At 37.9% G+C, this 22,695-nt stretch overlaps 1 protein-coding gene across 1 annotated transcript in view; it reads left to right on the top strand.

Annotated features, from left to right (window-relative positions):
• Positions 1–22,695, top strand: part of AMMECR1 (AMMECR nuclear protein 1) — a 121,857-nt gene that overhangs the window by 80,791 nt on the left and 18,371 nt on the right. Inside the window, 1 exon segment of the mRNA XM_082377519.1 lies at positions 19,099–19,213. Coding sequence (XP_082233645.1) covers positions 19,099–19,213 — 115 coding nt within the window.

Raw genomic sequence — 22,695 nt, 5'->3', positions numbered from 1 at the left:
GTAAAGAGACTTATAACAGAGACATGGTAGTTATAGAACAAGATGAGACTGTATGTGGGGAGTAAGGTAAAGGGAAGAGTTGACGATGGCTCCAAAGGTTCTTTCTTATGTGACGGGGAGATGGCACAGTTACAAGTGATAGGCAACACGGGAAGAGGTACATGTTTGACACATTGCTTGTAGAAGAGTCATTTTTAATGTCAAAGTAATTTTGGCTTTAATCTTAGGTTATCTTTTTTTTCTGAATTTCAGCCTTGAAGATTTTTTAAATTAAAATTTTATTGAAAATTGTTTCCTTTCAACGGTAGTGAGAGTGACGTATCCTCTTTAATGTATTATTGTCTTATTTCACTTCTGTTTTCCTCCAGTTTTGCTGAGGTATAATTGCCATACAGCACTTTTTTTTTAAATTTATTTATTTTTGGCTCTGTTGGGTCTTCATTTCTGTGCGAGGGCTTTCTCTAGTTGCGGCAAGCGGGGGCCACTCTTCATTGTGGTGCGCGGGCCTCTCACTCTCGCGGCCTCTCTTGTTGCGGAGCACAGGCTCCAGACGCACAGGCTCAGTAGTTGTGGCTCACGGGCCTAGTTGCTCCGCGGCATGTGGGATCTTCCCAGACCAGGGCTCGAACCCGTGTCCCCTGCATTAGCAGGCAGATTCTCAACCACTGCGCCACCAGAGAAGCCCCGCCATACAGCACTTTTTAAGTTTAAGGTGTGCAGCATCATGACTTGACTTACACATATCATGAAATGGTGACCACAGTAAGTTTAGTGAGCATCCATCGTCTCATACAGATAAAAGGAAAAGAAAAAGAAACAAAAGTTTTTCCTTGTGACGAGAACTCTTAGGATTTACTCTCTTAACAACTTTCATATATAACATACAGCAGTGCTAATTATCTTTATCATGTTGTACATTACATCCCTGGTCCTTATTTATCTTATAACTGGAAGTTTTTGCCTTTGACTGCCTTCATCCAATTCCCCCTCCCCTCACCCCCACCTCTGGTAGCCACAAATCTCATCTCCTTCCCTATGAGTTTGTTTTTGAAGTACAGTTGTCGTACAACAGTGTGTTAGTTCCTGTTGCACAACATAGTGATTTGATATTTCTATACATTTCAAAATGATCACCGTGATAACTCTAGTTACCACCTGTCACCATGCAAAGATATTAGGTAATTATTGACTATATTCCCCACACTGTACATTTCATTCCCGTGACTCATTTATTTTGCAACTGGAAGTTTGTATTGATACTTCTTAATCTCCTTCACTTAAAAAAATATATATATTATTTTATCGGATAGTATTATTATTTAATATATTATTTTATATAAAGGCATAATAAGGAAAATAGAGGAACAAGATCCTTGATATCATTATTTTCTTTTAGCCCATGCCACAAAGCAAAACTCAGAAAATAAAAGATAATTTTTATAGGCTACACTTGCTTGAAAAAACATTGATGTTGAAACATTTGTTAATGTACAACTAAACCCTCAAAATTCCTTTTCTAACTAAATATACATTTTGTGGATGAGAAATCTATAAAGAAATAAATGTTTGTAAACACTGGATGGTTGTTAGGGAATTTAAATATCTGTACTTATTACCTAAGAATGTCTGGGTTTCAATGCTGAATTAAAATAGATTCCAGGCTTCCTTAAAGGTAAACAGCACATCTGTTAATTTGTCTAGGATGATGGAAACTGACTGAATTTTGTATTATGATAAAAGTCAGCATCTTCTCTTCCATCTATTTAGCAATACTTCTGGGTAATCTTTTCTCCTTTGGGGAACTTGCCAGATGTTTTGTGAACATGATTCCAATTTAGAAGAATTGTTTTTATATTGTAGCTGACTGATGTCCTAACTCTGAAACTCTTAGACTGGTGTAATTCTATCCAAGGGGTCCTCTGCCGTATGTGTAGGAGTGCCCTGTGACACTTCGGCTTCCTCGACTGGCCTAGACTGTCAAAGCTGCCTATGGGGGCAGTTTCCTGGAGTCAATGAATCCAGCCCCTATTGCAGTAATTTCCATTAACAAAGAAAATAACATTTCCAGGTATCAGCCAGGGTCACTGAGTTTTGAGCAGTGTTCGTGTAGTACAGTGAGCATGAACAGCTAATCCCACAAGATTATTTAGATGGTTCCTTAGGTACAAATGTCGACTTGTATTTTCCAAAAGGAAGAGAAGCCCTGAAATGTAGTGAAAATCACAGGATGGTTGCTGTTGTATACATGGTTCAAAGAACCATCTTCAAATAAAAGATTGCAAACATTTATTTTAATGCTAATGCATTGTAATAGTCCAGCATTAAGTAGTGAAACAATATTAGACAAGTGTCCAATCTGTATTATGACTACATTTGTTTCTTAATATTTCTTTAGAAAATTAATCGCCAGTGCTTAGTTTTATCTGGGTATGGATTATGCCTTCTATGATCTTCCACAGAAAAACCCTCCCAGACCGGAACAACTCGGAGCTACCTCACACTCGGCCCAGCAGTTGGCTTGTGTCTTGTGTTTGCTGACCACCTTAAATATTTGCCTATACCAGGCATAATTTCAAAAGTAAAATTCTCATCTGAAAAAAAAAATGGTTCTGAAGAACCTAGGGGCAGGACAGGAATAAAGACGCAGACGTAGAGAATGGACTTGAGGACACGGGGAGGGGGAAGGGCAAGCTGGGACGAAGCGAGGGAGTGGCATGGACATATATACACTACGAAATGTGAAATCGATAGCTAGTGGGAAGCAGCCGCATAGCACAGGGAGATCAGCTTGGTGCTTTGTGACCACCTAGAGGGGTGGGATAGGGAGGGTGGGAGGGAGGCTCAAGAGGGAGAGGATATGGGGATATAGGTATACGTATAGCTGATTCACTTTGTTATACAGCAGAAACTAACACAACAATGTAAAGCAATTATACTCCAATAAAGATGTTACAAAAAAAACCTATATATGAATAAATTGATTTTATAAATAGAAAAAAAAAGAGTCACAAGCTTATGGTGTCCAGTTGTAGATGATTTTGAGACTGTGGACCCTCTCATAGCTCTCATTTTAACACTGATACAGAGATTGACACAGATGATCAACCCAGTAGATAAAGAGACCTATGGTTTTTTGTTTGTTTGATCGTTTGTTTTTTGTTTAAATTGAAGTATAGTTGATTTACAATGTTGTGTTAGTTTCTGGTGTACAGCAGAGTGATTCACTTGTACATATATATACATATTCTTCTTCATATTCTTTTCCATTATGGTTTATTACAGGATATTGAATATAGTTCCCTGTGCTATACAGTAGGACCTTGTTGTTTATTTCATATATAGTAGTTTGTATTTGCTAATCCCAAACTCCTAATTTATCCCTCCCCATCCCCTTTCCCCTTTGGTAACCACAAGTTTGTTTTCTATGTCTGTGAGTCTGTTTCTGTTTTGTAAATAAGTTCATTTGTATCATTTTTTTAGATTCCACATATAAGTGATATCATATGATATTTATCTTCCTCTGTCTGACTTACTTAGTATGATAATCTCTAGGGCCATCCATGTTGCTGCAAATGGCATTATTTCATTCTTTTTTATGGCTGAGTAGTATTCCATTGTATATATATATATACCACATCTTCTTTATCCATTCCTCTGTCGATGGACATTTAGGTTGCTTCCATGTCTTGGCTATTGTAAATAGTGCTGCTATGAACATTGGGGTGCATGTATCTTTTCAAATTACAGTTTTCTCTGGATATACGCCCAGGAGTGGGATTGCAGGATCATATGGCAACTCTATTTTTACTTTTTAAAGGAACCTCCATACTATTTTCCATAGTAGCTGCACCAATTTACATTCCCACCAGCAGTGTAGGAGGGTTCCCTTTTCTCCACACCCTCTCCAGCATTTGTTATTTGTAGACTTTTTAATGATGGCCCTTCTGACCAGAGTGAGGTGAAACCTCATTGTAGTTTTGATTTGCATTAAGAGACCTGTGTTTTAAAAGAGAGTATGTAAATTAGGAGTTTGGGATTAACATACACAGGCTACTATATAAAAAATAGATAATCAACAAGGACCTACTGTATAGCACAGGGAACTCTACTCAGTATTCTGTAATAACCTATATGGGAAAAGAATCTGAGAAAGAATGGATATATATATATGTATAACTGAATCACTTTGCTGTACACCTAAAACTAACACAACATTGTAAATCAACTATACTCTAATATAAAATAAATTTTTTTTAAAAAAAGAGAGTATAGACTTTCTTGCCCAAAACCATTTCAAAGAACATTTTTCCCTATAAAATTTACTGGCTAGCATTTCACTTTTGTTGGAACATTGACCTATGATTATTTTATTCAGTATTCTTGTGGGACACCTATCAATTTTAGTGTCCCAAATTTTCTTAAGCAAACACATTTCGTGGTTCTGGTATTTTCAGAGTCTCTATAGAAACTAGAAATTTGGGCACCTTTTTTTAAAAAAAAAATCCTACTGCTCTGATTTACAGTTCTGTATATGAAAAGAGGGAGTCTTATCACCTCAACCCAAGCGAAATTAGTAGTGTAGCCACCCATGATGTGCTAGTTCTGCGTGTCTTGTGCTTAAGGGAAACTGGTAGGAATCCGGGAGCTTACAATATTATTAGAGTGGTCATACCTAAACTTGTGACAAGGTAACCAGGCCTCTCAGGCAGTGAGCCATGTTCACAGAGGGAGCTGGAAGTCTGCCCTGTGCTAGTGAAGTTAGAGCCAGTATGGAGGTGTGAAGAGTAACAGCCTCAGGAGTACTTCCTTTGGAGAGTGATGCTACTTTGTTGGACTTTCATTTGATATTTGTTTCATAATGACTGAGTATTTAGGTTTCCCAAGGACTTTGTTGCTTTCCCTTTGATTTTGTTTGTTCTGGTGTGTAGTCCTCTAATCTAAGGGATATAAGGCTTCTTTTTGTTGTTGTTGTTCTCTCTCCCCCCTGTTTTATAGCTAGATGTAACCCAAGGTATTAAAAGTTGGTGACTTCTTTAGGTCAGACAGTAAGGAAGTGATTGAACTCAGTCAGGAGGCTTGGGCCATATTTCTGATTCAGTGACTAGTGATCTCCCGTGAAGACTTGTACTCAGAGGTCTTTGACCGTGACCACAACTGTAGGCGAGTAGCCTAGCAACACCAAAGTAGAAGTCAGAGCTCCCAAATTCAAAATAATTGCAGGAAGTCCAGAATGATCAATAAAGAATGAATGCAATATTTCTTTTAAAAATAGTTCTGCTTGATTTAGTGACACAGGTAACTCCAAATGGGCTGAGTGTTATTAAATAGAAGTCTTCCAGAGATCTGCTTTTTCATATATACACACACACACACACAAATGTGTAATTATGATGTTACAGTGCACGCAGATGGTTAATTCTAAAGTTCTGAAAATAGTTTCTCTTTCAGCCAGTCCTGTACTTCTCTTCCAACCTTAATTACAAAGTTGATTTGCTTAGCGGAGCAGACCCTTCTTTTCCTGTCAGCCTAGGTCTGTTTGAATTAGCACAGATTTTGAATTAGTGGAGCTCAAATTAATGACGTTTTATTCTGCTACGAAGAGTTTGTTTTCCATCACTGATAATTATTTCCAGGAAAGTTAAGTCCACAGAAAATACTCTCTCAGTTTCCTTCACTTTGTTTACCAAAGTCTAAGAAGTGGCTTTTAGTTACATGGGGGAGGGAGAGCAAAGGAAAATGAGGTGCTACAACTTGGCCTCTCAGATTTGTGGAGCAGGCTCTGAGCAGCATTCTAAACCATTATTTCTTGTAAAAGGCAAACCAGACCTGGGAATGTTAAAGTCTAATGTGATTGAGGGAATCTGTGCTGGTGCGTACTAATTCTTTAACCCCCATCAGCCCGGTGGGTTGTCAGAATGTCTCAGTTGACGAGTGTTCTGCCAGCCCCACCAGAGGGGCATCACAGGTCCACCCATCTTCTCCAGAGTCAGCTCTTCTCCCTCTAGATCATTCTCATTGCCTCTGAGGGTTGATTTCCAACAAGTCCCCTTTCCCCCTTAGACGCTTACTCACCTGAAATCCCACAGAGAACCGGAAGAGTAGGCAGAGGATTTTTTTTTAATTTGTGAACTGACATCTGATTTCTTTTAGACCCATGTTCATTTAGAGAGACTGTTATCTTGTGCTTCTTTTTTCTATGCCTGCCCTTGCTGACTTGTGATTCATCCAGTTCATAAGATGTTCCTTTATAAGAAGGTGTGAAAGGCATAAAAAAATAGATGAGTAATATGGGTCCCTATATGTTCCAAACTACAGCAAAACAGTAGTAATAATCACTGCACAAACATAAGAGGCCACTGAGCTCTTCCAGGTTGCAAAGCATCTGTGTTTTCTGCGGGGGGTGGGGTGGGGTGTGGGGGGGAGGGAAGGCCTGTGAGATCAAAGCAACTCTGTAACTCTATCATGGAAGTAGATTATTATCTATTTATAGCAGTCTATGAGTTCTAGATTGAAAAATGTCGCCAAACTGTGCTGCACTGTGAATGCACGGTAATCTAACTAAAGACTCAAAACACCAGTTACCACCTTCTAAATGAACAGCATTTAATAGATACTAAACAGAGGAAAACACACTTTAGTGGACAGTTTTTAAGTTGATGGATAAAAGGATATTATTTAGAGTATAGGGGAATGTTGACTGTTTAATAAACTATAACCAGTGGGGCCATTTAATGTTTATTATATTGCCAATAGATGTTTATTAAATATGCAGTGATGTGAGACTACCTTCCTATATTCTTTCTTTCACTCATTAAATATTGACTCACTAGCTACTGCATGCTGGGCACCGGGTATACAGTGGTGGGCAGAAGTGGGCACATCATCATCATCACACTCAAGGAGCTGACGGTCCAATGAAATTATACATATAACACACGCATAGGTGTAAGTAGTCAAAAACCTAGTTTTTGAGTTTCTGTAGGGTTTTTCTTAGCCTAGTAGATTCTCTATACGTAGCCTAGTATCCATAAAGTTAAAAGTAGTACGGCACTGTGAGTTTAAGTGCCGTTCTCTTTCTCTCTCTCTCTCTCTCTTTTTAATGTCTCTAACACATGACTTAGTTTGAGACTTGTACTTATCATTAGGTACTCTGAGTTGCTCATGTAAACGCCAGTTGTACCATAGTGAAACTTCTATGGGGGAAGGTGTTCCACAGGACTGCAGTTGAACAGACTATGCCCCTATGTGTAGACTTGTACTTGGCATATAGCAAGCACTCAATAAATATTTGCTGCATTAATTAGTTCACGGTCATAGATATTCTCTTCCATCAGTAATCATTAGGACTGCCACTTATTCACTGCAAGTTTTGCTGCTGTGGGGGACAGAGCTATTGTCACATGACTGTAATTTAAATTGCATGGCTTTTATCCATTGCATTTTTTCCATCCCCAAATGATGCAGTTTCCTTTTAGTATCTATTGTGGTTTTCCTAATATGTACTGCAGTACAGAATCAGCAATTGTTGTTATTTCAACAGCATATTGTGAAGCTTTTCCAACATATTTCATTACCCCATGTGCTTGTCTCATGGAAACAAAATCAAAGTAGGACCTCTTCAATGGGAGAATTATGTAATTTTTAATGGTAATAGAATGGGAAACTATACATGTGAAATTTTTCTTTGCCTTTGAAAATTAGATTTATCAAGATATAAACCAAGCAAGAGATGAAGCGTTAAAATATCCTTTTCTCTTCGACCAGCCTCACTTTAAACATTTGTTGAAAGGAATAAAGTAAAAATCTTTTCCAAGTTAAGAGACAGGAAGGTAGATTGGATTAAAGTCCGAGGGCTTTAGCAATACATGAAGAACGACATATTTCTCCTGTGCCGGATCCTTGCATGGTGGTGTGCTATTTACTGGAAAATGGGCATTGAGGTTACCTTGCCCTGACGAGCTTATAGTCTGACATATTTATATACACACAATCAGAACATAGTGTGGCATTTACAACAAGGACAGATTCTCTAGTTGCGAGAGCTTGATAAAAGGGAATTAAATATCTTATTTTAAAAATGTATAACTTTTCTGTTGTGCGATTCTTCTATGTAGCTCAGCAGCTAGGGAGAAATGACGGGCCAGAATGGATGGCCCAGACTGCAAGGGCGAAAAGAACAAGGGGAAAGCACAACAAGGAGAGAGCAACACCTACTATAAAGAGAGGTGAGGAGGGAATGGATTAGAAACGCAGAGGAGGGCAGTAGTGATGACTGCGTTCGCTGCCCTCACAGCACAGCATTTGTGCTCTGCTGCTCCCTCACCCTTATCTGCTCAGTTTGTAGGTTCTGCGTGACTTCAGCATGCTGGCAAGTCCCAGGGGCCTGGCAGTGTTGGGAAGCTCACTGCTTTATTGTTCTAGCTATTCCCCGGTGCCTTTGGCATCATTTTCTTCTTCCTACTCCGTACATCCCTGGTAGAGTATTATTGGATTAGAACAGAGTTGGTCAACAAACATGTGAAAGAATACAGGAAAGATGAGTGGATGGGGGACAAGGGAAGTCGGGAGATGCAGCAGATGAGTCCCGACTCCACTGCTCAGTAGCTGTGTGACTTTGGGCACGTCACTTTCTGCTCCAGTTCCCCCAGATGTCAAGTGAAGGGTGTGGACTAGATGGTCTCTAAGTGCTTGTAGCTCTGACATTTCGTGACTCTGTGACTATAGGGGGTCTTGTTCTTGGAGGAACACCTATTGTGGTTTCTAATATAATGTAGCATTAGCTTGTCAACTTCATGAGGCTGTTTTGAGCGTCAGGATAGAAGATGTGAAGACCCTTTAGAAATTCCATGAAGAATCATATAAAACAAAGGTGATATGAATGATTTAAAGGAAACTTTCCCCTAAAGATACCACATAGTGATAAAAATTAAGGTAGTTCCATTTAAACGAATGTAAGGAAAGTTACAGAGGCCTTAAAAACAGGCGTGTAGTTATGCTTCATTGTAGAGATATACGTCGTTGGAAATTACACAGATCAAAGAAACTGATTCTGTAACCGTTGTGTGGTTAAGCAGCTAGGCTTCTGGGGGTGAGGCCCTTGACTTTTCATCCCAACCTCCATCCTTCTGCTCTTCAAGGGTATCCTTAAAACCCCAGAAAGAAACAGGCAGTGGATTGTGTACCTTCCTCTGTCACCATCACTCATCTACTTCCCGAAGGCTGAAATAGAACATTAAAACCAGTACGGAATGGAATGGGTCATCTTGACCCAATGGCAGCTGCCTTACTTAATGTTCCCATCCCTCCCCACCAGCCCCGTTCTTCTCTTTCATCTCCTTCTTGTGACATTTTACAATTCTTTCTTCCTTTCCTTGGTAGAGTAAGAAGAGGAAGAAAAGGAGGAAAACATCCAGAAGGTGGGGGAGGGGAAGAAGAGAAGGAAAATAAAGATGAAAAACATCTCGGTTGAGGCAGTGGAGAGGACTGGAGTCCTTCGCTCCCCCTTCCTCAGCAGGACCGAGTTGATAAGTTGATTTTGGACCTCATCTTCAAGACTGACTTAACCCTTTTCCTTTGTTACCTTTAGTCCCCTGTCAGAGACATCTGAGAAAATCAGAGACAGCCCCCACAATAAGAACCAGCATGCTAGCTCTCAGCAGGCCTGCACCATCTAGAACTGACAAGAGTTTAAGAAAGGACAGTAAACCCGTGGGTAAGACCAAGCCACCTTCACACACGGCACACAAGTTAGAGTGACACCATATGTTTTGCAGTTTACAGAGTTTAATTTATAGATTTGATTACCATGGAAAGAGGGAAGGAAAAAAAATTGCATGACTCTTGTGGTGAGTATGAGAGGGCTTATTCATTCACGTTGGAAAAGCAAAGTTAAAAATCAGAAACAGGCCCGCCAGCCTAGATATGTCCGAAACTAGTACTTTGGTAACGCTATTATGACTTCCAGTAGATTAAATTTCAAATTGTGGAAAGGCTTCAGAATAAGGGAAGGCTTAGTGTCCCACTAATAGGGCTTATTAAATTTAGATAAAACAGATGTTTTTCAATGACAGCAGCTCTGAGTCACCAAGATCAAAATGGAGAAAGAAGAGAACAAAAACAAGCCAAAACTTTCACTAAAAAAGTACCATTTATCTCCGTTGCAGAACTTGCCCACACTTATAACCTAAAGCATCCAGTTAAACCCCAGGAGAAGCATTAATTGGGGGGAAAATTCCTTAAAACTGACTGAATGTGCATATACTGAAGTTGATTTGCTAACATTCTAGAAGCGGTGCTGTGAAAAGAGAATGGGCCATAGGGGCAGGCAGCCTAGAGTTCAAATGTCAACTCTCTTACCTGTTTTTGTGACCTTGGGCAAGTTGCTTAATCTCACTGAACTCAGTGAACCTCGGTTTCCTCATCTACAAAATGGGGTTGTCTTGAGGACTCAACAAGATAATACATGTCTAACACCGGGCTCACGGCAGGCGCTCCATAGATATTGGCTCTTTTGTATTTAAAGCTCTTTTTGCTCATAGTGTCATGTCTAAGTATATTAGGAGGACCAGTTTCTTAGAACTTGATTAAGAGCTTTAGATTAGCAGTCTCCTAAGAGGGGTGCACCCAGATGATCCACTGTGGGGCAGGAAGAAAAGATTAGAAATTCTATTTATGATCTTTTTATCTAAAATATAAGAAAGTACTGAAGTAGTATTATTTTCAACTTGTGGCTTCTTTGCAGGAATCTTCTTAAACCATTTGACCATTGTGCATAGGTTAGCTAAAGCTAGATAAAGCCACTCAGGATGGACAAGTGGCTTAAGATTCCTGCAAAGGAACAATGGAGTGACGATAATAGTCATACTACAAGCACAAGGCAAGGACAAGAAAAAGGTGGAGCTAGCTGCCACTTCTCCTGCAAGTCGCCTTGTAACTTGGTCGGCCAAGTCATCAAGTAAAAATGAAGATAATCTAATCAGACCTGACAAGATGTCAGCCCCCAAATAAGAAGGAAATTATCAAGAACATTATTTGAAATATGTATTTATACCCACTGTTTTTTTAACAACAAAACTTATTTAAGTCTATACTATGCTTTGGATATATTAGCTATACATGACAGTAGTACACGTATGTATTTTATAAATAAATATACATATTGAGGATGTGTGCTCAGACTTCTGCTGATAAGAATGCTCAGTCAGAACAGTTTGGAGACCATTGGGTTAGATGAGGAAAGCGTGGAGCTTCTCAGCTCTCATTCTCTGTCTGCTGCTTAGAGAGTATTTTTGTTTTGTTTTGTTTTTCCTAAGGCCTTTGCTGGAGCATATCCAGTAGGATAGAGAATAACATATCTAAATCCATTGAAGGCTAATTGAGTACCGTTCAGGGAACTACATCTCTCGGTAAACATTTTTTTTTGTATGGAAGTAAAAAAGCCAATCCCTGCCCTGGAGATTTTTTAAAACCTAGCTCAGGAAATCTAAGAGTTACATTACAAAGCAACATGTGAATGCATGGCTGCAGGATAATGGAAATTTTTGATGAAGAAGTACCTCGCTTGATGTAGTAGATTTCTTACTAGAAAAAAAAATGTGTATACATTTAATTTCTGTAAATTTACTTGCAATTCTGGGTCACTTGGTAACAAGTAAACCAGTAGCAGAGAGTGTAAAACAGATCCTTCCAGGAAAGACGCTAAACCTTGTCTGACCATTCCTCTCAGCCTTCCTGTCGAAGTCTTTTACACATATTCATATATTATTTTGTAATCTACTATTCTTATATCCTCTGTGGCTCTTCACTTAATAAAAGGCATATAGCCTTAATAAATATTTTGAAAATGAAAGAAAATGAAATGAAGGCTTCTCAGAAACACCAGAACCTGAAAGGGTAGCCATTATGCCCTTTAGATGGTCACAGTAAATTTCTAGAGCAGATAACTTGCTTAGACCTTCTCATCATAAGGTTGAATGGTCAATCTTAGTCCTGGGGCTCCATTCTTTTCACCAGAACCATGATATGGAGGCAGCCCTGTGGGCATAAACTTAACAAATATGCCGAGGACCAAAGTTCTTTGACAGCCACTACTTATTGAGCACCTGGTGTATGTAAGGCACTTCTGCAGGTATTATTATTTTGTCCACTTGCCACAGTAGCTCTGTGAGGAAGGTACTAGTATTATCCCCATTTTATAGATGAGGACATGGAGGCTGGCACAGGTTAAGAGACTTGCCCAGATGTCACACAGTTAGTGTGCAATGGAGCCAGGATCCAAATGTAGTTATGTCTGACTCTAGAATCCAAGCTCTTAGCCATTCATTCTCCTGTGCTGTGTTCTATAGGACTGTGAAATAAGGCTCATGTATTAATGATGACTTCAAGTTTTCATTTTTAGGAGCTACATTTATTGGCAGTAAGTCACAGTTATTACACCTTGGAGAAGTGCTTTTGATGGCCCTGGGGAAATAATACTTGTTCAGGGTTGTGGAAGTTTTTCTAGATTCTACGAGAAAGGCAATAAAATTTACATTTAATCCAATTCGAGAGGTAGTTCAGTTTTATAGTATCCTAACTTAGAGAACACAGAGACAAGATCCCTAGAAACTTTGAAAGTCTATGACAGGTTATTTTTGTGTTACATTCTCTTAAAAGTAGAGACTATCTCACGCTTTCAGATTTCCCAAGATGGAACTTGCTGGTGGTCATACTGTTAATCTGTTTTCCATACCCACAGATTTTTTTTTTATTGCCAAGACTATATTGAGAGCACTGTTTCAGTACCGTAATGAATGACCCAAGTCATATTGAGTCTTAAAGATGAACCTGACTCATTATGTCCATTACACTCTGGTAGAATATATTTTAAAAGATTTTGTCAGAAAAATAATTAAAACAAAAACCAGTTTCTAGCAGTTCGTTTCTAAAAACCGTATCAAGTAAATCCAGAAAGTCTGCAGGGAAAGCATTATGTTGATGTTACATGGAGGGAGATGAGGAATACCCACCATATACGCCAGACATTTAGCCGTATGTTTCTTCATGTATCTTGTATTTTCCAGTTGTAGTTCCACTCCACTAAATCAAATTCACAACCTCGTCTCCTAATTTAAAGGTGAGGAACTTGTGGCTAGGAGGCAGATTCTTGACAATATTGCTCTAGTCATCAGAGCATGCAGCCCACAGAGTATTTTTCCCTCCTGCTGGGCAGCTGTAGCCATCTCAGAGAGTAGAGGCTTTTAAGAATTCGAGATTAGAGCAATTCAAGAACTTTAAGCCAATGGGAGGGCAATAGGTGATAACACTCTAAAGCCTAAGGCAATCCTGTAGGATAGGAGCCAAATAACATATATGAAAACCTCCAGCACCCATCCCACTGGATTTCCCTCTCCCTCTTACCCTTCCACTCTTCCTTCCTTGTGTTCTCTCTCTGCCCCTTTGTGTGTCTCTATTTGTTTAAGTTTCTTTGCTTCCCACTTCCTTTTCCTGCTTCTTGTTTTCTCTCCCTATCCATCTTTCCTTGCATATATTTCCTTTTTCTTTTTCTTTCCCACCTTCCTACTTTCTCTTCCTTTTGTTCCATGCCTTAGTTCTTTCCTCTATTCCCTGTTAATTACCCATCATATCATGTTTAAAAATATATATTACAATGAACAAATTTTAATGTCAATGTTCATCAAGCAGCAGGTAGGTTGTACTCAGTACTCCAAAGGGGAAAAACATCTCCCAATTAAGTAACACTTTACATATGGCTTACAATGGAAAATTTCCCTTTTTTGGGTCACAGCTCTCACCAGAATAAGGTTCCCTTCCTCCCTCCTTAATCATGACCATGTCCTTTGTTGCTCCTCTCTACCCTTAGGTTTGATGAACAGTCACTTAACTTTTTTGCATTTTGTTTTGTGTCTATTATTTTTTTAACGGTGGGAAGCTAACATTGCTACTTAATGTGAAAGAGAGGATATAGATAACTTTTCAGATTTGGGCTTAGGATTCTAGTATTCTAAGTTCCTGGAATTCAGACCTGTCACATGAGGAATGGCAGAATTTCCAGATGATTGAAACCCCTCGTGAAAAAGCTGTTTTTTGGGGGTTTTTTGGTCTTAATTTTAGACTAATGTATGCTTGATTTGCTTTTCTTCACCTATCCAAACAGGGATTTTTAATTTTAGTTTTAATTACTTCCTTGTCCTGAAAAATGATTGCCTGTAATTATGAAGCCCTTCGGCAGTTTGGTAACTTTCCACTGTTTAACCAATTAAGGTCATCAGTGTTTTAGAAAGCAAAGGAATGAATGGATGAGTGAGTGAATGGCTAGCTGGCTAGATTCTTAAATAATTTCTGTTGCATGCTATATTGTTTGTGATGAGCCTTACAATATCTAAGGCTTTGTCTCTTTTCAGCTGTTTTTTTTCCCTCATAGTTTCCAGGTACTGTCACAAACCCTTTGATTCTTTGATAGCTAATTCCTTTTTTTAATGTTCATTTTCATTAAAGTGCTATTTAACATTAGATATTAACTTTGACAGATGTTAATGCTGCTTCTCAATTAGGTGAAATATATTCTTGGGAGGATGCCAATTTGAATTGAATATATTTGAATTTGGTATTGAATTAAACTGTTGTTTAAACCTTAGCCATCCATCATATGGGTGATGGAGCAGCCCGCAGGTTTTTGTACATAAGTGTTCTTTTTTTTCCTAGCAATATTTAAACACTAGAAAATGGCTTCCTATTGTAGCAAAGAGAACTTCATACGAGTTTATTACAAGATCTCTTTCTTTGTCAGTTCCTTAGACTGCCTAGAATTTAAATTGGCAGACACTACTTTGGTATAAAATGCTTTCCATGGACAATATTAATATTTTAAAGTCCTTTTTGCTCCTGCAGATTTCCAGTAGACAGGAAGTCTAGCTCTATCTACCCTTCGGCTACTAATGAATGCTATTAAATTATTATTTATCTTCTTTAGGCAGAGGCACTGCAGGTATGAGATCAGAATTGCCTAGTAAAGCAAGCATTTCATTTTAAAATTAAAAAAAAACCCATAAACCAGTCAAAGGTGGCAACTAAGGTACAGATACTAGAAAGAATTGCGGACTTGAGTCAGAGAATCTGGGTTGTACCCCTACCTGTGTCACTAACTAGCTGGGTCACTTTGAGCAAGTCACTGCCTGACTCCAGACAGCATAGCCTCTCTAAAGGCTCAGCTTCCACATCACATATTCTATATACTAAAGAGAACGGGGCTGAGAGAAGCTGAATCCTCTTGTTTATCAGCCATCCACACCAGCCTAGCAGCTCTGAGGTCAGTCTCCAGCCACATTTTTCATCTTTTTCTTATAATCCCTTAAATCCTTGCTAGGCTTTCATTGCTAGTTCTTTTCCCTAGGAATTTGCATTTAGAGATATTGAGGGCTTCCTGCCTTTTAGAATTTGTCTGTATTCATGAATTTAATGAAAAGTTACTTAGAGTTGATGAAAAATGCAAGAATTAAAAGTCTTGTTTGAATGAGTGTTTCTGTAAAATCAGACCGTTTCCATCATGATTAATGTACCTTCACTATTTCAGAGTTTTGAAGTTAAAACATTTGAGTGTTGGTATGGCGAGGCATGATTGTTATTTATGTTATTAGCCACACTAGCCCTCTCCCACTCACTCTTTGTTCTAAACATTCTTTTTTTAAAAGCCCCAAATGATTGAGCAACCAGCTCCATATCACGAGGAAAGCTTGCTAGCCTGATCCTCAGTTACATTTTAGGTACTTGAAAATTTCATTGATTTGAAATAGTTTGAATTGCACTGAGCTAAAATATACCTTTCACTGGTTTGCTAGGAAATAAACAAAATAATAACTTGCCTCAAAGTGTTGAGAAATTAACTGCATGGCAACTTCAACATGTGTATTTTTTTAATGTAAAAGCTAGAGCTAGATACAAAAACCTTTTCATTAAAGGAGGCCTAGCACTATAATGAAAAAACCAGACAGTAACAGGTGTTGGCAAGGATGTAGGGAAATTGGAACCCTCGTACATTGCTGGGGGGAATGTAGAATGGTACAGCTACTATGGGAAACTGTTTGATGGTTCCTCAAAAAGTTAAACATAGGGCTTCCCTGGTGGCGCAGTGGTTGAGACTCTGCCTGCCAATTCAGGGGATACGGCTTCGAGCCCTGGTCTGGGAAGATCCCACATGCCGTGGAGCAACTAGGCCCGTGAGCCACAATTACTGAGCCTGCGCGTCTGGAGCCTGTGCTCCGCAACAAGAGAGGCCGCGATAGTGAGAGGCCCGCGCACCGCGATGAAGAGTGGCCCCCGCTTGCCGCAACTAGAGAAAGCCCTCACACAGAAACGAAGACCCAACACAGCCAAAACTAAATAAATAAATAAATAAATAATTCCCATTTAAAAAAAAAAAAAAGTTAAACATAGAATTACCACATGACCCAGCAATTCCACTCCTAGGTATCTACCCAAGAGAAATGAAAACATTATTGTCCACACAAAAACTCATACATGAATGTTCATAGCAGCATTCTTCATAGTAGCCCAAAAGTGGAAATAACTCAAATGTCCTTCAACAGATAAATGGATAACAGAATGTGATATATCCATAGACTTGAATACTATTGGGTAATTAAAAAGATGATGTACTTTTATAAAATGTAACATGTCAAATTTATCAAACAGAAAAAAATATATTAAAAAAGGATTAAGTACTGATACATGCTACAACATGGATAAAATCTCAGAAACATTATCCTAAGTGAAAGAAGCCAGACCCAAATGGCCACATATTGTATGACTCCACTTACATAAAATGTCCAGAACAGGCAAATCCATAGAGACAGAAAGGAGATTAGTGCTTGCCAGGAGCTGGGGGGAGGGGAGAATAGGGACTGACTCCTAATGGGTATAGGGTTTCTTTTTGGTGTGATGAAATGTTTTAAAATTGGATGGGGTAATGATTGTACAATTCTGAATATACTAAAAACCATTGAACTGTGTACATTAAAAGGGTGAATTTTATGGTATGTGAATTATATGTCAATAAAGCTGTTATATATGAAAAACATTTGCGACTATATTACTATAATTATTTGAAATCATAAAAGTGTATTTAAATTACAACATTTTTGCCAAGGGCTGGGAGGAGGGAGGAATGGGGAGCTGGTGTGTAATGGGTACCGTGTTGCAGTTGGGCAAGATAAAAAACGTTCTGGAGATGGTTGGTGATGGTGGTTGTACAACAATGTGAATGTATTTAATCCCATAGGAATGTACACTTAAAAATGGTTAAAACGGTAATTTTTATGTTATGTATATTACCACAATAAAAATCTATAACCCTAAAAATTATATTTTATGTTATTCTAATGTATAAGGTTCTTTTCCCCTCTTTTGCTTTTCACAAGGAAAACTGAAAGTGTGACTGGCCTTTGGGTTTTTATGCATGGGATTCTTCTGGTCTGTATTTTAGAACTTCTCTCCTGTGGCAGGTCTGGGGCTGGGGGGACGTTACACACACACCATATATGTCTTTATCTTGGCTTTGAATGAGAACTTGAGAATATTTTTTAAAACTTTATTTGCCAGTTGGAAAATAAAAGAAGCCAAGCCATAGGAAATTTATGTTGTTAAATTATAAAGTAGTGAAGTGCTGTTCTCAGAGTATGAATTATCACAGATTTCCTGATTTTCTTGGTTAATCTTGGCTCCTCGAATGGGGAAAAACATGTATGCTTTATATATAACATCTCTATCTTTCTGTAAGCATTTTCCTCTGTATAGCAGGATAGAATGAGCACCAAAATGAATTGAAAATACTTACAAACATAGGGGTATATTTGTACAATAGAGTGAGTGAGTTTCTGAATGCGAAGGAAGGGATGGAAAAAAGAAAATCCAACAATGAGGAGCTCACTGAAAAAGGAATTATTTCCAAAGGTCATGGAACTTTGTTATGACCCAAGCAGTTTGTAGGCTCTAAGTTTTTAACCTCTAAGGATTAATCTGTGAAAACATTTTCTAAGCCTGGCTCTACTTTATAGGACATTTGGAGAGCGACGGCGCAAATGCCAGCAGTGCCATTAATATAGTGTGTAATCAGAGGTGTGTTTGTTTTCTTGACCAGGAAGTGGTTTCTTTTAAAAGTACAAGGAACACACAGTGCCTGTGTGTGTGTGTGTGTGTGTGTGTGTGGTGTGTGTGTGTGTGTGTGTGTGTGGTGTGTGTGTGTGTGTGTGGTGTGTGTGTGTCTTTGTATTTTCTACTGTATTTTCTACATTGTCTATTCTACTGTTGTAGGAAGAATTACGATCTTCCAACGTTTTTGTCCTTTACAGTTGGGTTTTTCTAGAGTTAGGCACTGTGGTACACTACCCTTGATTACAGGGTCCAGTCAGACTTGATGTACTCAGAAATCCATTGATGTGATTAATGGTCTCCTAATCATAATTTTATTTCCTAAGATTAGCCCTATTTCCTGAAGTTTCACAATTTTTGAGTCATATCTTGAATTATCCTTTATAGGGGGCCTGAAATCCTTGTATTTTTAGTGTGTAATTTGCATGATTATTTTCATTTTCTTTGATTTCTTTTGCTTGAAGAAAATAAAATTATCTTTTTTTGACTCTTTATATGCTGTTCTATGGTAACTGGCCAACCTAGTACGAACCTTTTTTTTTAACAACGTGAAATATGTATATATTTTTTCCAACAGTGCTAGATCCAGAAGTCTTCCCACGAGTTTCCACTACTCTGGTTTTTATTCTCCTCAAAAGTAAAATAAAACATTGTCAGGTTCTATAAGTAACAGGGAAACATACAAGGAAATAACTGTACAGGAAATGTAATTGATCATTCACTCTTTACAACTGAATTGGTCACAGGATTGGCTAGTAAACACAATCTACTGAATGAACAAAAATAACGACTTCTAAAATCTTTGGAGCCTGTGAATACACTTGAAGATTTGGGCACCTTTCTCACCTGAGATTTTTTTTTTAATCTCATACCTTTTTCAAATGATTGCCTGCCTTTGAAACTAAGAACTCCCATATCTAGTGATTGCTTTAATATTTGCTTTGTTTTCAACAGTGCCCTTAAAGATAGCCGTTTTCCCCCAATGACAAGGGACGAGCTGCCGCGGCTGTTCTGCTCAGTGTCTCTGCTCACTAACTTCGAAGACGTCTGTGATTATTTGGACTGGGAGGTAAGGCTATAGAGAATTTTTAAAGAAAAATGAAAGTAACTCCTGAGTAATTGTTTAAAAATTAGGCCCAGAAAATAACTCTTTCAGCCCATTTCCTATTGTAATGGAGGTGGAGAGTAACTTGGATAAACCTCACAGCTGATCAATGAGATTGTGAGCGAAGGAGTTTTTCTTTCTTTTTTTTTTTAAAGGCAAAGTACCCTGTGTTGTTTTAATCCCCCAAACTGAATTTGCTCTTCATTTTTATCCTATTACTTCACTACAGCACCTCATAAAAGCTGTTAACAAGTAGTAGGCAGGACTGATTGGAATTTATTTCTCCTCTTATTTCCATTCCAATGCACTCTGGCTTGACTGCCATCAAGCAGTTAAGGTGGTCAGAGGATACATCACAGAAACAAGGAGCAAAAGGGTTAGGATAATACACCAGTTGGGGAAATCAGCTCATGGATAATAACAGGGTGTTGGTTAACTACAGGTAAACCATGCTAATTCATTCTTGGCTACCTTAATCTGTGTATTTACACACACTAACAGGTAAGGGTATATATCTAGGGTGTCTCTGTGCGTTGGGATTATCAGAGTAGCCTATATTGATCATATTTTTGTTCTTCGTTAGTATGTGGGGTTGAGTTGTTAAGGAAGTTCAAAGTTCTCACCATGATTTGTTTTGGTGGTTGGGGGGAGTTAGTTGAGTGTATGTCTATGAAATTTTACACGCAAACATACCCATGTTACCTGACTGCTTACTGTATTCAAGGCATGTGCTACATGTACAAAAGTGTTAAGATTTGGTCCCTGCCATAAACATCTTAGAGTCTAATAGCAGAGAAAAGGAGTATACACAAGCACGAAGAAGTAAGTGCTATAAGAATTAAACAATGGGAATTCAGTGATATACAGGGCATTCTTGTGTGTACACACACTCATAAATGACATGACTGTATCATCATGATATAACATGTTTAATTCTACTGCCTTTTTAGAATGACTGTCCCCCATGATAACTGAGATATTTTGCTTTGTGGACAGACCACTTTCTTGACAGTTAATTTCATTTTTGGCTTTCCCCTCATTCCTTGTGAGACTTTGGACAACTTACTCCACTGCGATTCAGTTTTTCCACACAGAGAAAAAGACATTTATAAAGTTCGTAATCTTCATTGAAAAAAAATCTCTGTGATATAAACATTGTTTTTATGCCAGAGCTATTTAAAAAATTCTGCAGAGAGTAGGATGAAAGAGTTCCTTTCTGCATTTTGTGGTAGGGTTTTTTGGGAGCATTATTAGAATACGAAAGCATCTTAAGATTTTTTTCTAAAGGAAAAAATAAAATTTGTTGATAGTGTTGATCCTGGGAAAGTTGGAGTGTGTAAAATCTTTTATGGGATTAAAATTTCCTAACTGATTGTTTTCTATAGGTTTTATTGTTCCTATTTGAATTTTTCGTAAAGAGAAGTCCACCGATATTATAGAAATATTCCCAGTACTTCACTTTTAAATGGTCCCAAATCATATCCCTTACTTATTAACAAATATTACAGTTTGGGTGGTTCTTTGACTGTTTTAAGGGGACTACTCCCTCTTCTCCAGCTAGAATTTTATTCCTGCTTTCTGAATTGCAGGGTGCTGTGTGTGTATTGGTGGGGATGGGAGTGATAACAGAAAAAGCCTGACACCTAAGGGATGATTGAGCTACAAAAACACTTCTTCCCTTACTTGCAGCCACTGAGTTGGAAGTACGGTTCTGGGGGGAGGGCGTGCATTCGTGTGTGCCTAAGTGTGCATGTGTGGCATGTACATGAATGTTTATTGCATAAACGTGTGTGCATGTGTTCTGGGGAAAGTTGTTAAATAGGTGTGGGTAAGCACACCATCATCTTCTTTAGCCCACATCAAGTACTGTCTACAGCTAAAATGAACCTTGATATTATTGGGCTTTTATGTTCATGAGACGTATCATCTTTCTGTTGGGAGGGTGGGAGGTAGAACTCTAAGAATTGGTACTGTGTACTCTTTGAGGGTGTATTTATCCTCTCTGATCACCATCTGCCAGTTTGAATTTCTGGAAGATTCTGTATGCTTCTACTTGGTATTGTATATTTAATACATCCCTTAAGGTTTAAACATTGATGTCTATTTAGTGATGCTCTTCTTTTAAAGAAACAACAACAACAAAATACATATATTTTTGCACTTTTAATATATAAGCATTTGAAAGTGATGTAGGTACTGCTAGAATGGCTATGCTAAGAGGAAAAGACTGTCCTTTTCAGTTAGTTCATCATAGTTTAAAGTATTTAGCATAAAAGAAATTTGTTCCCAAAGAGTAAGGATGAAAATTACATTTTTGAAAAGAACGTGATTTGGCCTTTAAAAAAAAATGTACCATAATCAGTGATTGAAAATGGAATGGTATTATTATAAGAATGATATTATTAGGGTTATCCTTAATAATTCTGAAAAAGCATTGCTACTTTAAACACAGAATGCCAAAGTAAAATTAAAGACATTTTTAAAAAAGCATATGTCAATAACATTCCTCTCCTAGGTATATACCCCAAAGAAATGAAAACAGATGTTGAAACAAAAACTTACACATGAATGTTCATAACAGCACTATTCACAATAGCCAAAAGGTGGAAACAACCCAAATGTCTATCAACAGATGACTGGATAAACAAAATGCATTATAGCCATACAATTGAGTATTATTCAATTGAGTATTATTCATAAAAAGAAATGAAGTACTGATACATGCTACAACAGGAATGAGCCTTGAAAACATTATGCTAAGTGAAAAGAGCCAGACACAAAGGCCACATACTGTATGATTCTATTTATATGAAATATCCAGAGTAGGCAAATCCATAAAGATAGACAGCAGATTAGTGGTTGCCAGGGCGAATGGGAAGTGACTGCTTAATGGGTACAGGGTTTCCATTGGGGGTGATGATAATGTTCTGGAACTGGATAGTAGTGATGGTTGTATAACATTGTGAATGTACTTAATGCCACTGAATTGTACACTTTAAAGCGGTTAAAATGGTAAATTTTATGTTATGTGTATTTTACCACAATAAAGAGGCACATATGCATATATATGTATGTATTTAAACCTACTGTCCATAATAATATAGTAATTCTAAGAAGAAGAAAACTTTAAAAATTCAAAAAATATAAAGAAAGAAATGCAAGCCATTTGCAGTCACACCATTCTGAGATAACCACTGTTAATAGTTTGGAATTATTTCTCTTCTTTTTCTGTGTCTTTGTATCAATAAAACTGCATATTTGTTTATGTAACTGAGATCATATTAAATTTACAGTCACTATTAAAAAGAGGACTATGGGGAAGTCTTCGTTTATGGTTTACCTTTGTATATAAGTTAATTATTTATATTGTGGATTTCCTTTATGAGGTGTCAGTCTATATTATGAAGGTATACGTTTCACTTTGAGAAATTTCACACTGTCAAATA

Source organism: Balaenoptera borealis, assembly GCF_965194805.1.
Source record: "Balaenoptera borealis genome assembly, chromosome: X".
Classification (NCBI taxonomy): Eukaryota; Metazoa; Chordata; class Mammalia; order Artiodactyla; family Balaenopteridae; genus Balaenoptera; species Balaenoptera borealis.
Note: the sequence above shows the minus strand (reverse complement) of the source record. Positions and strands in the feature narration are given on the sequence as shown.